The following is a 20,840-nucleotide window of genomic DNA, read 5'->3' as shown; positions in this document are numbered from 1 at the left end:
CGTTGAAGCTTAGCATATGAGCCTCTACTGCATGAACTAAAAGCCATATGGCTCTTAGCTAGCTAAGGCTGTAGTAGACTCGTCAATCTCTAGCAGGGCTAGGTGCCACTAGAGGGGGACAGAGCCTAGCTTACAAATCCAGAGCTGTCTCTGTTACCTACTGAGTGGGAAGGACCCAGCAAGACAGAAAAATTCATAGATAACAGCACTTTCTGGTCTTTGCATTCCACACCTCTCCTTCTTACAAAACGCTGATATTAGGAGAGGCCTGAATGCTTCTCTGTGCCGAAGGAAGGGAGGGAGCCTGAGAAACCCTCTGCTAAAACGTTCTGCTATGGCTTTATTACCACAATAATAATAGCAGTCTGATTTACTTTTATGTTTCAGGAAGCTGCAGCGCTGATTTTCAAAGTGTTTACTTTCCTCTAATGACATTTGGAATGTAAATCACTCTAAGAGGCTATGCTTTGTCCCTAGCATGTGGACACACACTTCATGGGCTAATTTTCTTTCTGATGTAATTCCAAAGGACATTATTAAAGGGCAAAGAATTGAAGAACCTTTATTTTTCCACTTGTTGTTATACAAAATTGCAGCTATATAGTATTCTGAATAGTTAAAATATGAAACAATATATAAACACCACATGTATTTACAAAAGTTCAGGACCTGTTGTTTTTTTTTATTTAAATCGCTGATCCAGGAGCAGTGGAAGGATGTGCGTACTGGTTCTAAACACGTGTGTTCATCTTGCCAAGTGTTTCTTGTCTGTGAGCTAGTTTATTCAAAACATTTTGTCAATACTTCATGCTATGTCATTGAAAGTTAACTTTGATTTAGCAGCCAGTGTCTCATAAACAGTAAGAAAATGGGTTTATGCTGTTTGAAAACTAGGACTTAAGATTTTAGATGATATGAAGTATATGTGTCAACAGCATTTTTCTGATAGTACCCTTTGAGATGACATTGCATTCTAAAGTTCAAGATAGCAATCAGAATGGGGTCATTTTACGGTTCAATCTCACTCGAAACAAACACTACAACACATAATTGAAACCAGTTTTGATGCTATGCGGTGTTTGCTTTTAGCCCAGTAGTTTATGAAATCTCTGACTGCAATATCCTTGCTATCATAGATCAGCAGAGCTATTTCAACACTCTGATCCAAGACTAAACACAAGAAACCCAAGAGATTGGAACAGGGTAATTTTCAGTCCATGCTCTATATTTAAAAGAAAACTCTTAGGCCTGGTCTACACTAGAGGGGAGGAGCGATCTAAGTTATGCAAATTCAGCCACGTGAATAACGTAGCTGAAGTCAATGTTCTTAGATCTACTCACCGTGGTGTCTTCACTGCAGTGAGTCGAGAGCTGATGCTCTCCCGTCGACTCCGCCTGCGCCTCTCGCTCCAGTGGAGTACCGGAGTCGACAGGAGAGCGCTCGGCGGTCAATTTATCATGTCTAGACTAGACGCGATAAATCAACCCCTGCTGGATCGATCGCTGCCCGCCAATCCAGCGGGTAGTATAGACAAGCCCTTAGAGTAATGAATCAAACTTAGCCCCTAATGAGAGTATCACCACCTCTTATTTAGCTGCTTATGATTCATATAACAGGATTCTCAGGGCATTAGATACTCAGGCTTCTATCTTGCTAGTGAACATCTAAGATGCACAGCATATTGTATAAACTTTTGCATACACATCCAGTAGGGTAAATATACTTAAGGGAAAAATATTGTGAAAAATATTATGAATAATGCATCATTACCACAGACTTTCTATTTTATACTAGTATGCAGTCTCATCAGTAATAATGAGACCCATTGTTCTTGTGAAAGTGGGTACGGATGGCCAGCTGCAGTGTGCAGTGCCAAGTCAATCTGTCCTGGTACCGTCCCAACACAAGAGGAGATCTGTGACTGTATCACAGAGTTGCCTTCTCAAGGACCCTATTGTCAGCTTCAGCCTGGAGGTAAGTTGCGCTTAGTAGCATATGGTATGAAATTTAATCAGGAGAGAGAGTGATCTTTACACATCAGTGGGGCTGGCTAAAATGTGACTCATGGACCAAGCACAATACTTTGGGGACTACTGTAGCTGTTATTTTTAATAGGAAAGTGTTTCCTGCGAATTACATCTCCTAGCATGCAAAGCTCCAAGTGGCCCCATTCAGATCATGGTGCAATCTTGCCAACACTCATGATTTTATCATGAATCTCAGGCTCTTTAGTGACAGATTTTAGAGGGGTAGCCATGTTAGTCTGTATCAGTAAAAACAACGAGGACTTCTTGTGGCACCTTAGAGACTAACACATTTATTTGGGCATGAAGCGGGTTATATCCCACGAAAGCTTATGCCCAAATAAATTTGCTAGTCTCTAAGGTGCCACAAGGACTCTTCATTCTTTTTAGGCTATTTAGTGTTTTTCTTATAGTTCCAGCTTCTTGCAGCAGGTGATTATGTGGTAATGTCAGCTTTCATTACAAAAAGTAAATTTGTAGTCCTTGTGGTTACAGAGGAAAGCTTGAAAATGAGACCAGAGTGTGCCCTAAATGCTCAAAAAACCCAGAAGGCAAACAAGAAGAACCCAATGTTTATCTATAAATATATCAGAGGGATAAATACCGGAGAGGGAGAGGAATTATTTAAGCTCAGTACCAATGTGGACACGAACAAATGGATATAAACTGGCCATCGGGAAGTTTAGACTTGAAATTAGACAAACATTTCTAACCATCAGAGGAGTGAAGTTCTGGAATAGCCTTCCAAGGGAAGCAGTGGGGGCAAAAGACCTATCTGGCTTTAAGATTAAACTCAATAAGTTTATGGAGGAGATGGTATGATGGGATAACATGATTTTGGCAATTAACTGATCTTTAAATATTCATGGTAAATAGGCCCAATGGCCTGTGATGGGATGTTAGATGGGGTGGGATCTGAGTTACTACAGAAAATTCTTTCTTTGGTATCTGGCTGGTGAATCTTGCCATATGCTCAGGGTTCACCTGATCGCCACATTTGGGGTCGGGAAGGAATTTTCCTCCAGGGCAGATTGGAAGAGACCCTGGAGGTTTTTCGCCTTCCTCTGTAGCATGGGCACGGGTCACTTGCTGGAGGATTCTCTGCTCCTTGAAGTCTTTAAACCACGACTTGAGGACTTCAGTAGTTCAGACATAGGTGAGAGGTTTATTGCAGGAGTGGTGGGTGAGATTCTGTGGCCTGCGTTGTGCAGGAGGTCAGACTAGATGATCATAATGGTCCCTTCTGACCTAAATATCTATGAATCTATGAATCTTTTTCAATTTCATGATTTGTAAGCCAATCTCATCTCCAGATCCAGAATAACCCCAAAGTTTGGAAATGTTCAGATCCAGGGTGTGGTTCAATCCCTTATGAAAACAGGAGCTATTTGAGATATATGGAGCTATATCTAAGGGCTTGTCTATGTGGGACATTACTGTACTGCAAGCCAAGGTGTAAATCTACAGTGTGCCAGCTTGCCCTACTTCTCATGTGTATACTGCTACAGCACACTACAAACCCTGGAGGACACGTTGACTTACTATGCTTTACACGTCGTAGTAGCCAAAGTGCATCTCAGTGCACTGTAGCAGTGTCCACACAAGACATTGCTATACAGCAAGCTAATGTGCGGTAGCTTCACACCCAAGCTTGCTATGCGGAAACATCCCATGTAGACAATCCATAGGTCTGAATTTCAAACATTCCAAAGGTTCAGATGTGTCTGGATCCAGAGTTCTGTTTGGGGCAGACCTCACTTTGAAAGAATTTGATTGTGAATATTTTCTTGTTCAAAGTAGTTTTGTTTTCTTGCTGCAGGCATTGCTACCATCACATTAAAATTATCAGTCAGACTTGGTGTAGTTTTCCAGGATGCTCTCAAGAATTCCTCTTCTGAACTGTATAAGACATACGAAAAAGACTTGGAGAATGCAGTACGTCTTTGGCTTTTAAAAACAATCTAATTTGCAGAACCATTGTCTATACAATCTGTGGGCTGTTCATGTCCAAATGAGTGCGGGTTGCTTGTGGGATGAGTGATGGGAACATCTTTCGTAGGTAGGTGGGAAAGAAGGAAGACACTACTGCACTGGTTGATGCTAAGGGAGTTCACAACAAATCTGTAAGATGTACAAAAGACCAGCAATCAGGGAACATACTCTGGCTTTGGTCAGACATAATAATAGTGAAACCTAGCTCTTATCCAGCCCTTTTCATCTGTAGATCTCAGAGCACTTCACCAAGGAGGTCAGAGTCATTATGACCATTTTACAGATAGGGAAACTGAAGCATAGAGAGATGAGGCGTCTTGGCCAAAGTCACACAGAAGCAGAGCTAGGAATAGAAATTAGGTCTCCTGAAACCTAGTCCAGTGTTCTATCAGCTAAGCCACTCTATCTGCCCTTGACATATGTATGGTGACTGGTAATGGAAGACAGCGCCTTTCACATTTGATGTATTCTGCTGGTTTGGATGATCCCTAGCTTGGTCCAGTGGCAGAGACGAGGGCCAAGTCCCAATGTCCCAATCCAGAATAACACAAAGTTTGAAAGAGTTCAGAGCCAGGGCTTTCTTCCAACCCCTTATGAAGACAAAGGCCATTTGAAACATTCAGCTCCAAATCCGCATTTGCATTTCAAACAGCCCAATGGTTTGGGTGTGTTTGGATCCAGAGTTTTATTTGGTGCAGGGACTGAATGTTGTTTAGTGGCTTATAGAAGTCAGTTAATGGTCTCTCATCGGGGAGGCCCATGTCTCCACCTCTGTGCTGCTAGTTTTAGGCATGGCGGCATGGGTAAAGCTCATAGGCACCGACTCTGTGGGTGCTCTGGGGCTGGAGCACCCATGGAAAAAAACAGTGGGTGCTCAGCACACACCAGCAGTCCCCCGATCAGCTCCTCCCTCCAGCGCCTCCCACCCACCAGCGGCCCTGCTGATCAGCACTCCCCCCTCCCTCCCAGTGCCTCTCGCCCGCTGCTGTCAGCTGTTCAGTGGCGTGCAGGAGGCGCTGGGGGGAGAAGGAGGCGTGAGAGTGGGGCGCTCTCAGGGGAGGGGACGGAATGGGGCAAAGCAGGGCTGGGAAGAGGTGGGGCCAGGTGGGGGCTTGTGGGAAGGGGTGGAGTGCAGGGGCTGGGGCAGAGCGGGGGGTTGAGCACCCCCCACTCCTCCCCCTCCCCGCAGCTTAGAAAGACAGCGCTTCTGGTAAAGCTAGCAGGCGTGCCTACCAAAGCTGCAGTCATGTCTCGGATTGCCGTGTAGAAATATCCGAAGTCAGCGCTGAGCCAGTGCCCCGGCATGGTGCGAGGAAACACTGCACAGCCAGAGGTGCCACCTTCCAGAAGAGAGATAAAATGGAGGTCCCAGTGAATGAAAGGTCTAATGAAACTTTTCACAAGAGTAGAACTATTAATTCGAGTCAAATTCCAGTCTGGGCAGGTACCTTCAGCCTCCCTACAATGGTGGCCTACAGTTTCAGTTGGAGAAGTTGCTCTTCCCTTCTCCTCCTGAAAAGCTTGGTATAGTGTTGCTGGTGCCAAGTGATGGCATTTAATAGAATGTCAAAATTATTCGTATAGGGCCAGGAAGCACGGCCCAGTGATTAGGGCGCTATCCTGAACCGGGTTTCAAGTCCCTGCTCTTCCACAGACTGCCTGTGTGACCTTGGGCAAATCACTTAGCACCTGATTTTTTAAAGGTATTTAGGCTCCTAAAAATGCAGCTAGGCACCTGGTGTGATTTTCAGAAGCACTTAGGTGCCCAATTCCCATTGAAATCAGTGCTTTTGGAAAGACCATTAGGCACCTATCTGCACCTTGAGGAACCTAAATACCTGTAAAGGTCTGGCCTTTAGCTTCTCTGTGCCTCAGTTTCCTGTCTGTCCAATGGAGATAATAGCACTTGCTACCTCCTGGGGTTGCTCTGAGGATAAATACATTAAAGACTCTGATACGACAGTAATGCAGGCCTCATAAACACATAAGGCAGATAGAGAAGGCCAGTTCCTGCTCCCATTGGGAATCTATGGCAAAATTCCTATCGACTTCATTTATGCAGATCTACAGTAAAGTGGTTATAGGGATCTTTCAGGATAACGGGGACTAAAAATGTCAGATTATTTGTCCTCATGCTAATCTCCATCACAGAGTGTAAGTGAAAAGAGTCTCGGGCCCACTGTATCAGAGCTTACATTCCGCATTCCTATTTGCTGAAATCAAGCCCGCTCTTCAGTTACCAACAAATGACTTCCAGCAAAAATGTCCAGAGGGTTCACATGGCACAATATATTTCTTCCTTTTCAGTTTACAGCTAGCTACAAATCTTTGCCTGGCTTCGTATCAGCAAGAGTCACCAGTTTCAGGTAAGGAAACCGCCTTTGGGTTGTTTTTCTTTTTCAGAAGATGTGAGCCCTTCTTTCTTCTTGTTGTTTTTCCCCCTTTCAGGAGACACAAAACGAGGCATAGGAATGAGATGGCCCACAGTTACTGTGGTTGGAATCCATACACAGCATTGGGATAATAGTATGACAGGCCCACTAAAACACAAACAAATGGAATTCCCCTAAATGAGTGTGAATATGAAGCATTGTGGGTGAAATTCATCCCTGTGCGTATGTCTGTGCAGCACTTTTGGCTCTCAAAATAGGGCCAAATTCATCCATACAGTGCCAGGTATTAGTACATTCTTGAATCAAAACTCTTTTTTAAATTCTTGGCTCTGTTTAGGGCTGGAAGTGTTATTGTGGACTATGAGATCAAAGCTGCCCCAGCAACAGTCTCCCAAATCAAAAGTGCCAGCAGAAACATTCAACACTCGCTAGATGCATCATATATGTTAATCCCTGATTCATTAGAAATAACAGGTAAGATTTAAGCTCTATTATGCATGCTATGAATTTGCTTTAAAGTTTGTGAACAATCGTTTGTAATACAAACAATAACAGTAACAACCATTTGTAGAGCTGCCTAACGCTACTGAACACTTGAGACCAGACTTTCAAAACAGCTCAGCTCCCATGGAGGAAATGAACGAGCCAGTTGTCCTACACTGTGCTGCACCGCATCTCCTATTGACAACAAGAACCCTGTCACCACAGCAATGAAGCCCAAGCTAGCCTCTCCCAGAGAGATAAATTGAACATTGTATTGTTCATTGCAAGGGATCAATGAGGCAAGACGTTACAAATCAAGGCCCATCGGAATTGAGGCTGCTCAACATCTCAGGCCCCAAGCACCTGTCCACTCTTTGCACATTGCAAATCTCGCAGCTCCTGTAATGAGAGCTGAGGTTTGCACTAGTGTTCTTGGCTAGAATTTCCACTCTGCTGTTGGGCAGCGTGTTATGCACCAGTCATCTGCATAGCTGATGCCCTGCACCCCAGAGGTGGCTGCATATCATTGACACCGAATGTGTATAATTTGTGAAATGCTTTGAGATGGGAGGCACTAGGTAAATGTCAGCTGAAGTAATAAAATAAATAAATAAATACTACTACAGGTTTCTCTTTGCCTTTCCAGGTCAAACCAACTTCTCTGTGTCCCCTGAGGACATTTTCCAGGGGGATACAGTAATAATGAATTGTAAGACATGGGTGGATACAGGGAACGTGACCTGGTATCATTCTGGACATGAAATCTTGAATAGCATCCGGCATTCAATACGTACAATAACTATAGAAGAAATTACGAAGTCAGTTCTGGAAATTACCAGTGTTACACAGCATGATACTGGTACGATTGTGTCCCTCTTGCAAAATCTGTATATGGAAGTGTATTGTTTGCAATAGGCAAAGGAACAAAGAAGAATGCAATGATTCTATTTATTTAAAACAGAAGGGCAAATGCACCTTTCCCCCCATCATTTTCCTATGACTTTCTTTAATGAATTAGCTTCTGAATGATGATGCCAGCATAGTGCATTTATTATATTATAATAAAAAGTAACAGCTTAGAGTTCCATAGCAAATTAAATTGTTAATGTTTGGAGAGCCCTTTGAAAAGAGGTGATATATTAGAGCTCAGTATTAAGGAGCCAAGTAACATGGACTGGACTGGGAGGTTAGGTCTAGTGGGTGAATAGCTGAATCTATTTTTCATTGCTTTAGGGGATTAAGGCAGAATGAGTTCTCAGCAGTAATATTGTATTTCCTTTACAGGTCCTTATACTTGTGTTTTCATGAGCAGCAGTGCGGACTACACATTGTCATTTAAAGAAACACAAAATATAACAGTAGCTCCAATAAACGTTGTACAATCAGGAGACACTGAAGTTGTATGTGACGGTACCAAAGTAACGCTGAGCTGCTGCGTTGATGGAAATATACAATCCTTTACTACTAACTGGAGACCAAATAGAGCAACAAATATTTTGGGTAAGACAGAAAATATTCAGTCTCACATACTATGGGCCAGTTTTTCCCTAAATCTCTCCTCCTAATTTGCAGCTAAAAAGAGGCACATGCAGCTGTTTCATGCACAGAAAGGCCATATCCTCGGGGACTCCCCAGATGCTTAGACCACAAGTCAGCGGGTGCTATGCCAAGCCAAGATGAAGTTCCCACTTGCATTGTCTTAGTGCCACTGTAGCCATTGCTGTGCACTGTTAGAGCCGCGTGAGGGCTGCTCTAACTTCTGCCACCCCATAACTGCCACAGAGGGCTGGAAACCTATCCCAGGATCAGTGCAGCCTGCTGATATCTAGTCATCTTTCAGAAAGTGCATCTCCCCCTTTTCCTGCTTTGTTGACAGCAAGGTGGGTATGAGGTGTAGAAGTCCCTTTATTGGTTGTCCACAACTTCAGGGTCACCCTTATACTGAGAGTACCTTCCATAGGCCATGTACTCAGCTTTGGCAAGCAAACGGTGTGGCACAAAACAGCTGCAGCACAGCTAAAGATTGGGGCCAAAACCCCACATGCAAGTGTGAACTGTCCTATGCAAAATGAATCATGCTTGATATTAAAGTTCCATTTCAAATGGATTTATAAATAATGAATAGACGTGTATAGCATAAGCATGCTACAGACACCAGCAGAACATGGTATAGATTTTTATAAGCACATCAGTAGATGGTGTTATAAATGGTTGTAAGTCTTAAGCAACCAGTTGCCCTTTTGGACTCTATAACAACCTATAGCAAAGGAGTAACCATTTATTAAAACACCTATTAATCATTTACTAGCCTTTTATTAACTGTATAGAAATGGAACTTTAATATGAAGTATGACGGCAAACTAAGTAACTGTAAATGCACAAAGGTACATAAGAACATCCATACTGGGTCAGACCAAAGGTCCATCTGACCCAGTATCCTGTCTTCTGACAGTGGCTAATGCCAGGTGCCCCAGAGGGAATGAACAGAACAGTGATCATCAAGTGATCCATTCCCTGTCGCCCATTCCCAGCTTCTGGCAAACAGAGACTAGGGACACCATCCCTGTCCATCCTGCCTAATAGCCACTGATGAACCTAACCTCCATGAACTAAACTAGTTCTTTTTTGAACCCTGTTATAGTCTTGGCCTTCACAACATCCTCTGGCAAGGAGTTCCACAGGTTGACTATGTATTGTATGAAAAATACTTCCTTTTGTTTGTTTTAAACCTGCTGCCTATTAATTTCATTTGGTGACCCCTAGTTCTTGTGTTATAAGAAGGACTAAATAACACTTCCTTATTTACTTTCTCCACACCAGTCATGATTTTATAGACATCTATCATCTCCTCCCTTAGTCGTCTTTTTTCCAAGCTGAAAAGTCCCAGTCTCATTAATCTCTCCTCATATGGCAGACGGTCCATACCCCTACTCATTGTTGGTTGCAATTTTCTGAACCTTTTCCAATTCCAATGTATCTTTTTTGAGATGGGGTGACCACATCTCCATGCACTATTCAAGATGTGGGCATACCATGGATTTATATAGAGGCAATATGATATATTCTGTCTTATTATCCATCCCTTTCGTAATGATTCCCAATATTCTGTTAGCTTTTTTGACTGCCGCTGCACATTGAGTGGATGTTTTCAGAGAACTATCCACAGTGATTCCAAGATCTCTTTCTTGAATGGTAACAGCTAATTTAGACCCTATCATTTTATATGTATAGTTGGGATTATGTTTTCCAAAGTTTTACTTTGCATTTATCAACATGAAATTTCATCTGCCATTTTGTTGCCCAGTTACCCAGTTTTGAGAGATCCTTTTGTAGCTTTTTGCAGTCTGCCTGGGACTTAACTATCTTGAGTAGTTTTGTATCATCTGCAAATTTTGCCACCTCACTGTTTACCCCTGTTTCCAGATCATTTATGAATATGTTGAATAAGACTGGGCCCAGTACAGACCCCAGGGGGACACCACTATTTACCTCTCTCCATTCTGAAAACTGACCATTTATTCCTACCCTTTGTTTCCTATCTTTTAACCAGTTCCAAATCCATGAGAGGTCCTTCCCTCTTATCTCATGACTGCTTACTTTGCTTAATAGCCTTTGGTGAGGGACCTTGTCAAAGGCTTTCTGAAAATCTAAATACACTATATCCACTGGATCCCCTTGTCCACATGCTTGTTGACCTCCTCAAAGAATTGCACTTGGACCCAGGGATTTATGCACTTTTGAATTACTCAGACATACAGAGTGAAATCCTGGCCCACTGAAGTCAATGGGACTTTTGCCTTTGACTTCTGTGGGGTCAGGATTTCGACCATGAGTTTTGCCTGCACAATAGATGCGCACTCAGATTCTGTGTATGTGATTTAGACAGGCAGTTTTGGTAAATTTGCCCCATTATGTCTAACCCTCCTCTCTTGACATCCAAAATACAGTTACAGGGTGGCCCTTAAAAATGTTAGTTTCCCCTAAGATAAATAGATGAGTTTAATATTTGCAGTATCTCTTTGTACTTTCCACTGCTTACTGTAAGAAACACCTTGAATCTGCCAATACTGAGAGTATCTGACTCCAAATACTTCTCTCAGGCCTGAATCTGAAACCGTTATTCACAGTGACTTGTCCTCACTCACCCAAACAGTGCTATTGGACTCAGTGGGATTACTCGTGGGAGTATGTGCTGCTCAGCATGAGTAAGGATTGTAGAACTGGGCCAATGGGTGTCTTAGGTAATTGGCAAGTATTAAGAGCCACCTCCATATGGGCACTTTGGCCCAATCCTGAAGTCCTTACGAGGCCACTGTGAGTTTTGCCCAAGTAAAGGCTGAATGTGGACTTCAGGGTGGGTGAGTTTAAAATGTCTCACTGTCAAAACTTGTGCCTACACCTAGGGTTTGCATAGGTAGAACAAGTCCTGTATCAACAGGCTTTACTTGTGGTTGAGGTAGACTGACAGCTCTGGGATTGTTTATTTCAATACAGGAACCGTCAGTTTCACTCCAAACTGTACTGAGTACACTCTCCAAGCCAATCAGTCTCAGTGCCCAAACAAGTCTGACCCTGAGATAACGTACACGTGTGATCTGAGCACAGGGCATGGCGCCCTCAGAAGCAAAGCCATCAAAGTGACGTATTTACGAGTAGGTAAGGAGCCTTTGCAGAATGCTGATAGAATCTGATTGCACATTGCTGAGTGTAAGTGCCTTGGGCAGGGACTGTGTCTCTGTTCTCTCCATATGGCACCCTGCCTACCTATTGGGCCACATGCAAATGACAAATAACAATAATGGTCATTTATCTTATATTTTTCAGCAAATGTAGAAATATCTTCAAACACAAAAGCTCAAGTTTCTCAGGGACACAGTTTTTCTCTAACATGCACCAGCAAAGTGAGCAATTGCAATAATGTCATCTGGCAAATCCAGTCTCAAATTATCGACTCGGGGCTGTACCTCTGTAACTTGGAATCCCCAAGCAATGTGAGGTCCGTGCTCACAGTGAAGGCTGCCACTCAGGCCTGGAATGGTAAGTGAAGGCGTCACATCACTGTGTGTTTCGGTCAGAATGACAAGATAGGTGACATTACCAATCATTTGAAAATTAGAACTTCACCTAAGTCCCCATCCTGCAAGACACTTAAACACGTGCACAGCTTTGATCACACAAGTGCTCCCATTGAAATCAATAGAACAGGGGCTACAACTTGGCATCTCCCAGGTGGATGCCTTAACCAGCAGGCTATATTGTCAGTCTCATGGTCTGTCTCCGGCACAATTAATATTTAAGTATTTCATACAAAGTGGAACAGCTTCAAGAAGAGAGATGGAGAGAACCAACCCCAGAGGTTAGGACGCTCAACTGAGAGGTAGGAGACCTGGGTCCAAGTTCCTCCTCCAAAGCAGGCAGAGTGGGGATTAGAATCTGTCTTTCACATCCTTCATGAGTACTCCAGCTATTGCATATAAAGGGAGCACCACCAGCTCCTTCTCCAGCTGTGTTTTGGGCAGTGCACAATCCAGTAGGCATCTACTAACCTGGCTGTTGTGCTTGAGTGCTTGCAGGGATGCTCCTGATCTGGGTCGTTGTTTTACCTTTCCTGCTCGGTGTCTTTAGCAATCCTTTTTGATCTATCTCCATAGCAAGTAAGCCTCCATAAACAACCACACAGAGACATATACCATATTCATAAAAATGTCATGCAGCTATTTTACCATTCATCACATCACAGTCTGCATTCCGTGGCTTTCAACTGAGGCCTAGTTTTGTTTCATTGCTTTCAGGCACCTATACTTGCACGTTCTTTCAGAAGTTTTTGTCAAGTTCTGCTAGTACAACAGTTGAGATTGTTCCTCTGCCTCTGAAGCAGAATATTGTACGGGATCCCATTCAAGGATTTATCCAATGCAATGTACCTCAGATCCTAAAGTGCTGCATAGATGGAATGGAAAACTATGTTGTTATGTTCACAGTCCGACAAATGGAATTTAAGGGTGGTAAGGAAGTTGACACTTTACTCTGAAAATAGTATTGAATGTGTGGATAATTGTGGACATCCCCCCTTAAGATTCATTTCTTCTATGATGCCCACAATTAGTGAGCAAATAATTATAAGTATTTTTTTAAAATGTGCAGTCTCATTATCGTAATCTGGGCTCTTCTTATGCTTGTGCTTTGTTCCCCTTAATCATTACATCATGTCTAATTTGGGATTGTCACCATTTTGAACCCAAGAGCTCTCTGTTCATGCCATAGTGCAGGTCGCACACTCTCATAATTTAGTCTTAAAAGGTCTGACCCTGATTCTATTGGAGTTAATGGAAGTTTTGCCATTTACTTCCATGAGTGTAGGATCAGATCAAAAATGTGTTTATGTTAAAGTCCTACAGCAGGAATCGGCAACCTTTGGCACGCAGCTCATCAGGGTAATCCGCTGGTGGGCCACGAGATATTTTGTTTACATAGACTGTCCACAGGCCCTGCCCCCTGCCGCAGCTCCCAGTGGTCGCAGTTCACCGTTCCTGGCCAATGGGAGCTGCGGGAAGTGGCGGGCCACAGGGATTCTGCCTTTACTCTGTACCAGTGACTTTCATATCAGGTTTCATCAGTTTGCCAACATTTTCTAGCCATTTATTTTATTTTACATTCAAAATTTAGGATCATATTTTTCATGTGGGTCCATGTAACTGGATGCATAGCTATGATTCAGGTTGATATGATAGCCATCCCCAAGCATTTAAAATGCGTAAACTCCAAGGAAAGAGACATCGTTAAGGGTGGCTCAAGTGTGTAGGGGTAATAGCCATGAAACTAAGCAAAAGCATATTTAAGATGAGTAAGAGGAAACATTTCCTGTTAGTAATGTCTACTAGACTATAGAACAGCCTCTCAAAGCTAGTGGTGAAAACTCCGCAAACCAAACCAAATGGGACAAAACTTTCAAGAATACAATGTAAGGAACTATCCCATATTCACCAAGCATATGGACGAAAGGACTTTTCCAGTGTAAATGTCTGTGGTTCTAGGTCTTTGAATTTAGTGCAGTTATACATTCTACCAATTATTTAGCACATTGTGTACAGTCGAAGTTCCCGAGTGGCTCAAAAAAATAACAAATATCATGAGATTAGAAAAGAGAGAGGAATAACCATCTAATTATGCAGATACAGAGCATCCTGTTTGCATCAGTCAGCAATTGCCATGAATTTGTACTCTGCTTGTAGCTAAAATAAGCAAGAACAGAAATGTAATAAAGTCAAAGGTTTAATTAATTTGACTACAAATATTCCCAGAAATTACATACACCCTCAGCAATTCAGCTAAACAGTTATTGGAGACTGACATTTAGATTAATTTAGCATCGCTGTGGATAGGCTCTGAGGGGAATTGCATCTAACCTTCCTTGACTAGAAGACTGCTAAAGGATACAATGTGCTGGCCTGAGGTTTCTGGGAGGGCATGTAAAGCAGGAGGAGACTGTGGGTGGGGGATCATTAGGCTTGTGAGTAGGATGCAGAGAACAACACAGGAGAGGTTACTGTTGAAGACCCTTGGGATGACTGAAAGATAAACTGAGAACAGTGCAGAACCTGAGAGTCACCAGATGAAGAGTTAAAAATCCTAACCTAAATTGAAAGGCTTCAGCAGAAGCAGGGAGAGCAGAAATGAAAGAGGTGCACTAAAGTGGCTACCCCTGCCACTGTTGCTGCACCATAAAGGACTTTGGGGGAAAGTTGCTCTCATAGTGGAAGCCCAGAAGGATGCTTAAACTATATGTCTCAGTCTGTAGACAGAAGAGACAGCATAAGAAGGTAGCAAGGAATGAGCATAAGCAGCAGAAGATCATGAGCTCCAACAGTAGGAGACAATCCTTAGAAGGGCTGAGAGAGCTGTTCTTTAAGAGGCTGAGAAAGGAGGTTTTCACAAGCACTTCCTGTTCTACTCTAGCTACAGAACCAAACTATTGCATTCACGGGAAGTGGGTGAACCTGCCCCCCCTTCAGGGAGGCTAGTCCCCAGGCCCTGCCCTTTCTGCCCGAAGCCCCACCTGCCAGAGCCCTGACCTCACACATGCCTCCACCCCCACATGGGGCTGGAGGAGCCCCAGCTGGCCCAACCCCCGGGCTGGCCCGAGCCATCTCTGGCCACCACAGCCCTTGGCCACCAGCCTGATCCCCGAGCTCCAGGCCACCAACTGGAACTGAACCCCCGCCAGCTTCAGGGGAGAGGGGGAAGTGAGATCAGGGTCTCGGGATGGAGCATGGGTGGGGCCACGGCCTGGGTTAGGGGAGGCTTAGCCTCCACTGGCCTTCAATACCTGCTGCCCATGATTACATTAACACACTTAAAATCTTTCTTTGTAGTGAGAAAAACACAAGGAAACCAAGTGTGCTACACATACAATTACACAGAAAGGTGCAACCCGCCGTCAGATGTCGTAGCATATTGTACCTTTGTTAACCGCATTCAAGATAAGGTCGAAAGTTTACCTATGAACCTAAGTATTATACCAGGTAAGAAGAAATCTTGGTAATTATATACAGCAATTACATGTATAATCCTGACGTATTTGCCAAATCAAAGGACATGTATTGTATCAATGAGGTTGCTTAAATGCAGCAGCATGTGCTTTGGTTAAATCTGGTTGGTAATTTTCTATCTAAATGGTTTTTGATAGAAAATATGGTTGTCATAAGAAAATGTCAATTTTGCTGAGATTTTGAAAACCAAAACAAGGTGTTTTGTTTTGGCTCAGTTTCACATTGATCTCTGCAGCCATCTGAGCTGCCTTGGTGCCTCATAGGAATTATAGCTCTGGTGCTTCATGCCCCCAATATTCCCCACAGGCTGGACTCCCTGGCTAGACTACATCACCCGTGATGCATCATGGTCATGGGACTCCCATGATGCACCACAGCAGCTCACCCAGAAGGACACACGTAGGAAATGTAGTCTGGCCTAGGAGCCCAGCCTATACAGGAGAATGGTGACTTGAGATACCAAAATTACAACTCGCAGCAGGTCAGGCAGACACAGATTAATGTTAACCTGAAATTAAACTTTCAACATTTCCAAATCGAGTTTTTATGCAATTTTTTGTTTGACAGAAAGTTTTGATATTTTGAATTTTTATTCTCATTTGGAATGTAAGCAAATGTTGACATATGGACTTTCCCCTGGGATGGAAATTCCATTGTTTGATCAGCTGTAGCTGCACTGCCTACCACTAAACCTGTGCATTACAGTAGAAATTTCAGTCCCCTCTTCTTCTGTTAATATAGCATGTATTTAAACAGCTTTCGAGGAAGACTGTGAACACTGACTCACACTGGTGAATAGTTACTCACACAAGTGATCCTATCAAAGTCAATGAGACTATTTGTGAGGGTAACTGCTTCCCAGTGCGAGTAAAAGGTTCACAATCAAGCCCTTATTACTATTTATGGTTTGTGTTCCGGTAGCATTTAGACACCATCATCAGCTAGATGTTGTACAAACACATATTCAGAGATGTTCTCCTCCCCAGACAAATTTTAAAAATTGGGGGCTTGGATGATTATTCAAACCTTCTAAACTTTCAGGAGTCTGCAAAATTGGGCTGGAAATTCAAAAGATGTGTTTTTCCATAAGACTTTTGGTACTCCCTACTTTCATTTGAGCTAGAAATACTTCATCACCAGTAAAGTTTGCAGCTGACACAAAAATTGGGGAGTGGTAAATAATGAAGAGGACAGGTCACTGATATAGACTCGTGATCTGGATCTCTTGGTAAACTGGGCACAAACAAACAATGTGCATTTTAACATGGCTAAATGTGATCTTGCAACAAAGAATATAGGCCAAGTTTGCATGATGGCAAGCAGAGACTCTGAAAAAGATTTGTGCAGTCACAGTGGATAATCAGCTGAACATGAGCTCCCAGTGAAATGCTGTAGCCAAAAGGGTTAATGCAATCCTTGAATGCATAAACAGGGGACTCATGAGTAGGAGTAGAGAGGTTATTTTACCTCTGTATTTGGCACTGGTGCAACAGCTGCTGGAATACTGAGTCCGGTTCTGGTGTCCACTATTCAGGAAGGATGTTGATAAATTGGAGAGGGTTCAGAGAATGATTGAGGGATTGTAACACATGCCTTATAGTTCTGGACAGATTCCAGAAGCTCAATCTATTTAGTTTAACAAAGAGAAGGCTAAGGGGTGACTTGATTACAGTCTATCAGAACCTACATGGGGTACAAATATAATGTAGCAGAGAAAAGTATAACATGACCCAATGGCGGGAAGGTGCAGCTAGACAAATTCAGACTGGAAATAAGGTGTAAATTTTTAACCGTGAGAATAATTAACCACTGGAAGAACTGAGCAAGGGTCCCGGTGGATCCTCCCATTACTGACAATTTTTAGATCAAAATCAGATGTTTTTCTAAAAGATATACTCCAGGAATTATTTTGAGAAAGTTCTGTGGCCGGTGTTCTACAGGAGGCCAGACTAGATGATCACGATTGTCGCTTCTGGCCTTGAAATCTATGAGAACTGTTGAATTTCAGCTCTTCCATTTCTGCTCCCACCTGGAACCCACAAGTGCTGAGGTACATGAAAATGAAAATAAAATAAATTAATAACATGAGTGGATCGGGTCCTAAACCAAATCTTGCTGAACCTCAGAAAAACTTCTGTTCAGGCTTCAGAAGAAAGGTTGGAGAGATTCACCCATCCTTGTGATTTATTCTTATCCACTACAACAGCAAATCTTTGCATGCTTTTGCAGGCAAACAGCTTCCCAAAACTTATATCTAAGGGTGGGTTATAATTAAGGATAAACCCAAACCAAAATGCTGTATCCAAACACCTCTTAAGTTGGGATAGGTCCGCTGTGGATACAAACATTTCAAACCTGAGCCCATGTCTGCTAATAAATTTGTCCTTGCTTGCACAGTGCTTTGAAAATTGTGTGATTGTTTTAGGAAGAAGGATGATCTTGTGGTTAAGGTCCTAGGTCTAGGTTGAAGATCTTGGCTCTATTTTCATTTTTGCCACAGGAGTCTTGTAAATTACCTTGGGTAAATTACTCAATGCTGATTTTTCCATGCTGGAGATAAGACAACTTTTCTGCCTCTCAAGCGTTGCAAGGTTTCATTCATTAATGCTTGTGAGGCATGCAGATACAACACTACAGTGAGGAATGCTAGGGAAATATGTATGTACATCCATATATATATAAATATATATATGTATCCAGAAGGAAAATTATCTGTAATAAGGAAAATACAGAGAAATTAGAGAATTCTATTCCCTGTCATCCATTTATTTCTTTTTCTTAATACAGAAAATAAAGTTACGTGCTCAAACAGCATTGGTGTGGGACAGCAAGGAGCACAGATAATAAAACCATGCCCAGACTCTAAAGATGTGAATGGCACGAGCAGCCCTGTCAGAGGGACTATAATCTATGTGTGTAACAACACCAACTGGGAAGTTGCTAGAAAGAGCTGCATATCTAACCGAATAAACACACTGCTCAGTAGTGCTGAGGTAACAACTTCGTGTTCCTCTCATGTTTTTTCAGTAGTTTTAAATAAAGACTAGAAGGTGCTTTCAACTTGTTTCTATTGCTCAAAATGCTTTACCCATTTAAAAAGACATTCAATACTGGAAAAATGCATCTGTTCAATTAAAAGTTCTTTTAAAGCTAGGTAATAAACCCCCTGTTCCATGGGCTACGGGGAGTTATGAGTGCGGCAGAGTAATTGCAGTGCTTATCAAGCCAACCAAAGGAACAGGGTTTTGAGGCATTGAAAATTCTATTACAGTCTAAAGCAAAGAAAATCTCACTCCCCCACTCTCCACACACCCTTAGCTTGCAGGGTCCACTGTTCTCTGACAACCTCTCGAAACACACACACAAATAAATTATAGAGTCTGAGCGCTGTTGTTGTAGATACACTTTTTGTGCTTGTTTCCCTAGTAAATATAAGGGGGTAGTGCAAATATGTGATGCTGAATAAGGGGTCACCAACCTGAAAACATTGGCTTAGTCTGCATGATACTTACCTACTGTGCAGACATTACTGTCCAGCTCTCTCACTAGCATTCCTCACTCAGGACAGCACTTAAGTATGTGCTTAAAAGTATGCATGTGTTTAAGTCCCACTGAAGTCAATGAGACTTAAGCACATCCTTAGAGGTAAGCATGTGTTTAAGTGCTGTCCTGAATCAAGGCTTTATCCCATGCTCATCATCACAATGTGTGTGCTATATCACACATAACCAACCTTGGGACCATAAGCACAGGCTTCTACCACCTGCCTTAAAGGTGAATAACCCTTAGCTGTTAGACGTAGTAGGGCTTTTGTCTGCCGTAGGTGAGTGTATATAGTACACATACCATGACTAGCTCTGAAGGGAGCATTCATGGCACTCCACAGCCAGAGGGAGGGTCACCACAACACAGAGCCTTCACAGGAAGCGAGGAGGGAAATGATGACCAAGTCAAGCCTCTCTCCAGAGCTGTCCAATACTAGCACAACATTTGCTTCTTGCCTCTGGTTCTCCTGTAGCGCTGCCGGTGAGCATTGTTGGCTTGCAACTCCCATGAGCATGCTCCTGCCCCCTGTTCATATTTCAATGGCTGGATGGTGACCACGACTCTGTCCTGCCATAGCCTTTACACTGCTCAATAACGGTGGCCCTCTATTTGCAGACACACCCCATGCATATGGCATCGCTTCACAGGTAGCTCCAGAGCACAAGCCATCCCTTGCTGTCAGCTAGTCCCTGGCTTGGAATAATTCCCACAGCATGGTGTCTGGCTGAGCGGTTGGTAGGACCACTCCCATTTTTGCTTTTGTCATAACCCCCTTTCTAATTTGCACTGTCCATTGGATACAACAACAGTCCTGCTGCTGCATCCTTTGTCTTCCCTTCTAGAAATCACCTGCAGTCACCATGTTCCTCGTTCAACTAGACCAGTGCAGGAGTTACACGTCTTTCCCTATGGACTCATTGTGTATCTTGACTGAAGGTGCATTGCATATATGTAACATCGTGTTTAATTTCCATTCTAGTCTTTGGTGTCTGGTCCCCAGCCAGCAGAACAGCTAGCCACATATCTTGAGACTCTTCATAATATTACAATAAAGGAACAACAAGAAATAAACAATTCATCTGCAAACCTGGGGGCAGTAATTACCATTCTGGATTTGGTTTCAACCATCCCAACAGATGCAGATCCACACACAATGACAGTAAGTTACAGTTAAGCCGTATAGAAGCTGATTGGCTCTTTGGCCTTTGCATCAGATGGGAATATACTCCCTGATTGGTTAGTACGTGGATTAGGGAGGAGTTGAGGGAATGATAAGGTAAGAGGAAATAAGAACAAAGATACAGATGAAGGCAAGATTATGAAAGGCCTTGAAGGTGAGGACCAGGAGCTTTGCTTTTACATGAAAGGATTCATGAAAGGGTGACATGTTTGGAACAACAGATTATTATCTGTACAGCATCTAGAAGTGTGCTAGGAACTTTACAGAACATAGAAGACAGTCTCTGCCACAGAGCTTCTGGTCTTCATTTTAGACATGATACACAAGTGAGTCTGATAAATAGTAGGGATAGTGGAGAAAAGGAGGAGTACAGAGGTTACGGTGGTATGGTCACAGAGTTACTCAAATCAAGATGGTTCCCCTAGATTTATAAAGGAAGGACTTGGGATATTGTTTCTTTAATAAATTATGGTGTTTATAGAGAGGCTATGAGTTATCTGGGGCGTGAGTGAAACCGAGATGATGGAAACGGGGGAGGCAGCTGAGGTGAAGAGCATGTGTGAATGGCAGAGGTGGGTGTTGAGGAATGACAGGTTAGGAGCAGGTACGGGAAAAATGAAGCAGATAAATGTGGAGGGGTTGTGATCAGGCAAGGGAAACGAATTGGCAATA

The 20,840-nt window shown here is 42.9% G+C and overlaps 1 protein-coding gene across 1 annotated transcript in view; it reads left to right on the top strand.

Moving 5' to 3' along the window:
* Positions 1 to 20,840, top strand: part of ADGRF5 (adhesion G protein-coupled receptor F5) — a 60,038-nt gene that overhangs the window by 26,466 nt on the left and 12,732 nt on the right. Inside the window, exons 5-16 of the mRNA XM_077811528.1 lie at positions 1,796 to 1,975; positions 3,845 to 3,960; positions 6,325 to 6,383; positions 6,748 to 6,884; positions 7,540 to 7,752; positions 8,178 to 8,393; positions 11,388 to 11,549; positions 11,718 to 11,930; positions 12,686 to 12,898; positions 15,266 to 15,415; positions 18,230 to 18,435; positions 19,968 to 20,147. Coding sequence (XP_077667654.1) covers positions 1,796 to 1,975; positions 3,845 to 3,960; positions 6,325 to 6,383; positions 6,748 to 6,884; positions 7,540 to 7,752; positions 8,178 to 8,393; positions 11,388 to 11,549; positions 11,718 to 11,930; positions 12,686 to 12,898; positions 15,266 to 15,415; positions 18,230 to 18,435; positions 19,968 to 20,147 — 2,045 coding nt within the window. The remainder of the gene's footprint in view (positions 1 to 1,795; positions 1,976 to 3,844; positions 3,961 to 6,324; positions 6,384 to 6,747; positions 6,885 to 7,539; positions 7,753 to 8,177; positions 8,394 to 11,387; positions 11,550 to 11,717; positions 11,931 to 12,685; positions 12,899 to 15,265; positions 15,416 to 18,229; positions 18,436 to 19,967; positions 20,148 to 20,840) is intronic.

This window comes from Eretmochelys imbricata, chromosome 3 (genome assembly GCF_965152235.1).
Source record: "Eretmochelys imbricata isolate rEreImb1 chromosome 3, rEreImb1.hap1, whole genome shotgun sequence".
Lineage (NCBI taxonomy): Eukaryota > Metazoa > Chordata > Testudines > Cheloniidae > Eretmochelys > Eretmochelys imbricata.
This window is presented reverse-complemented; position numbering and strand designations above follow the sequence as displayed.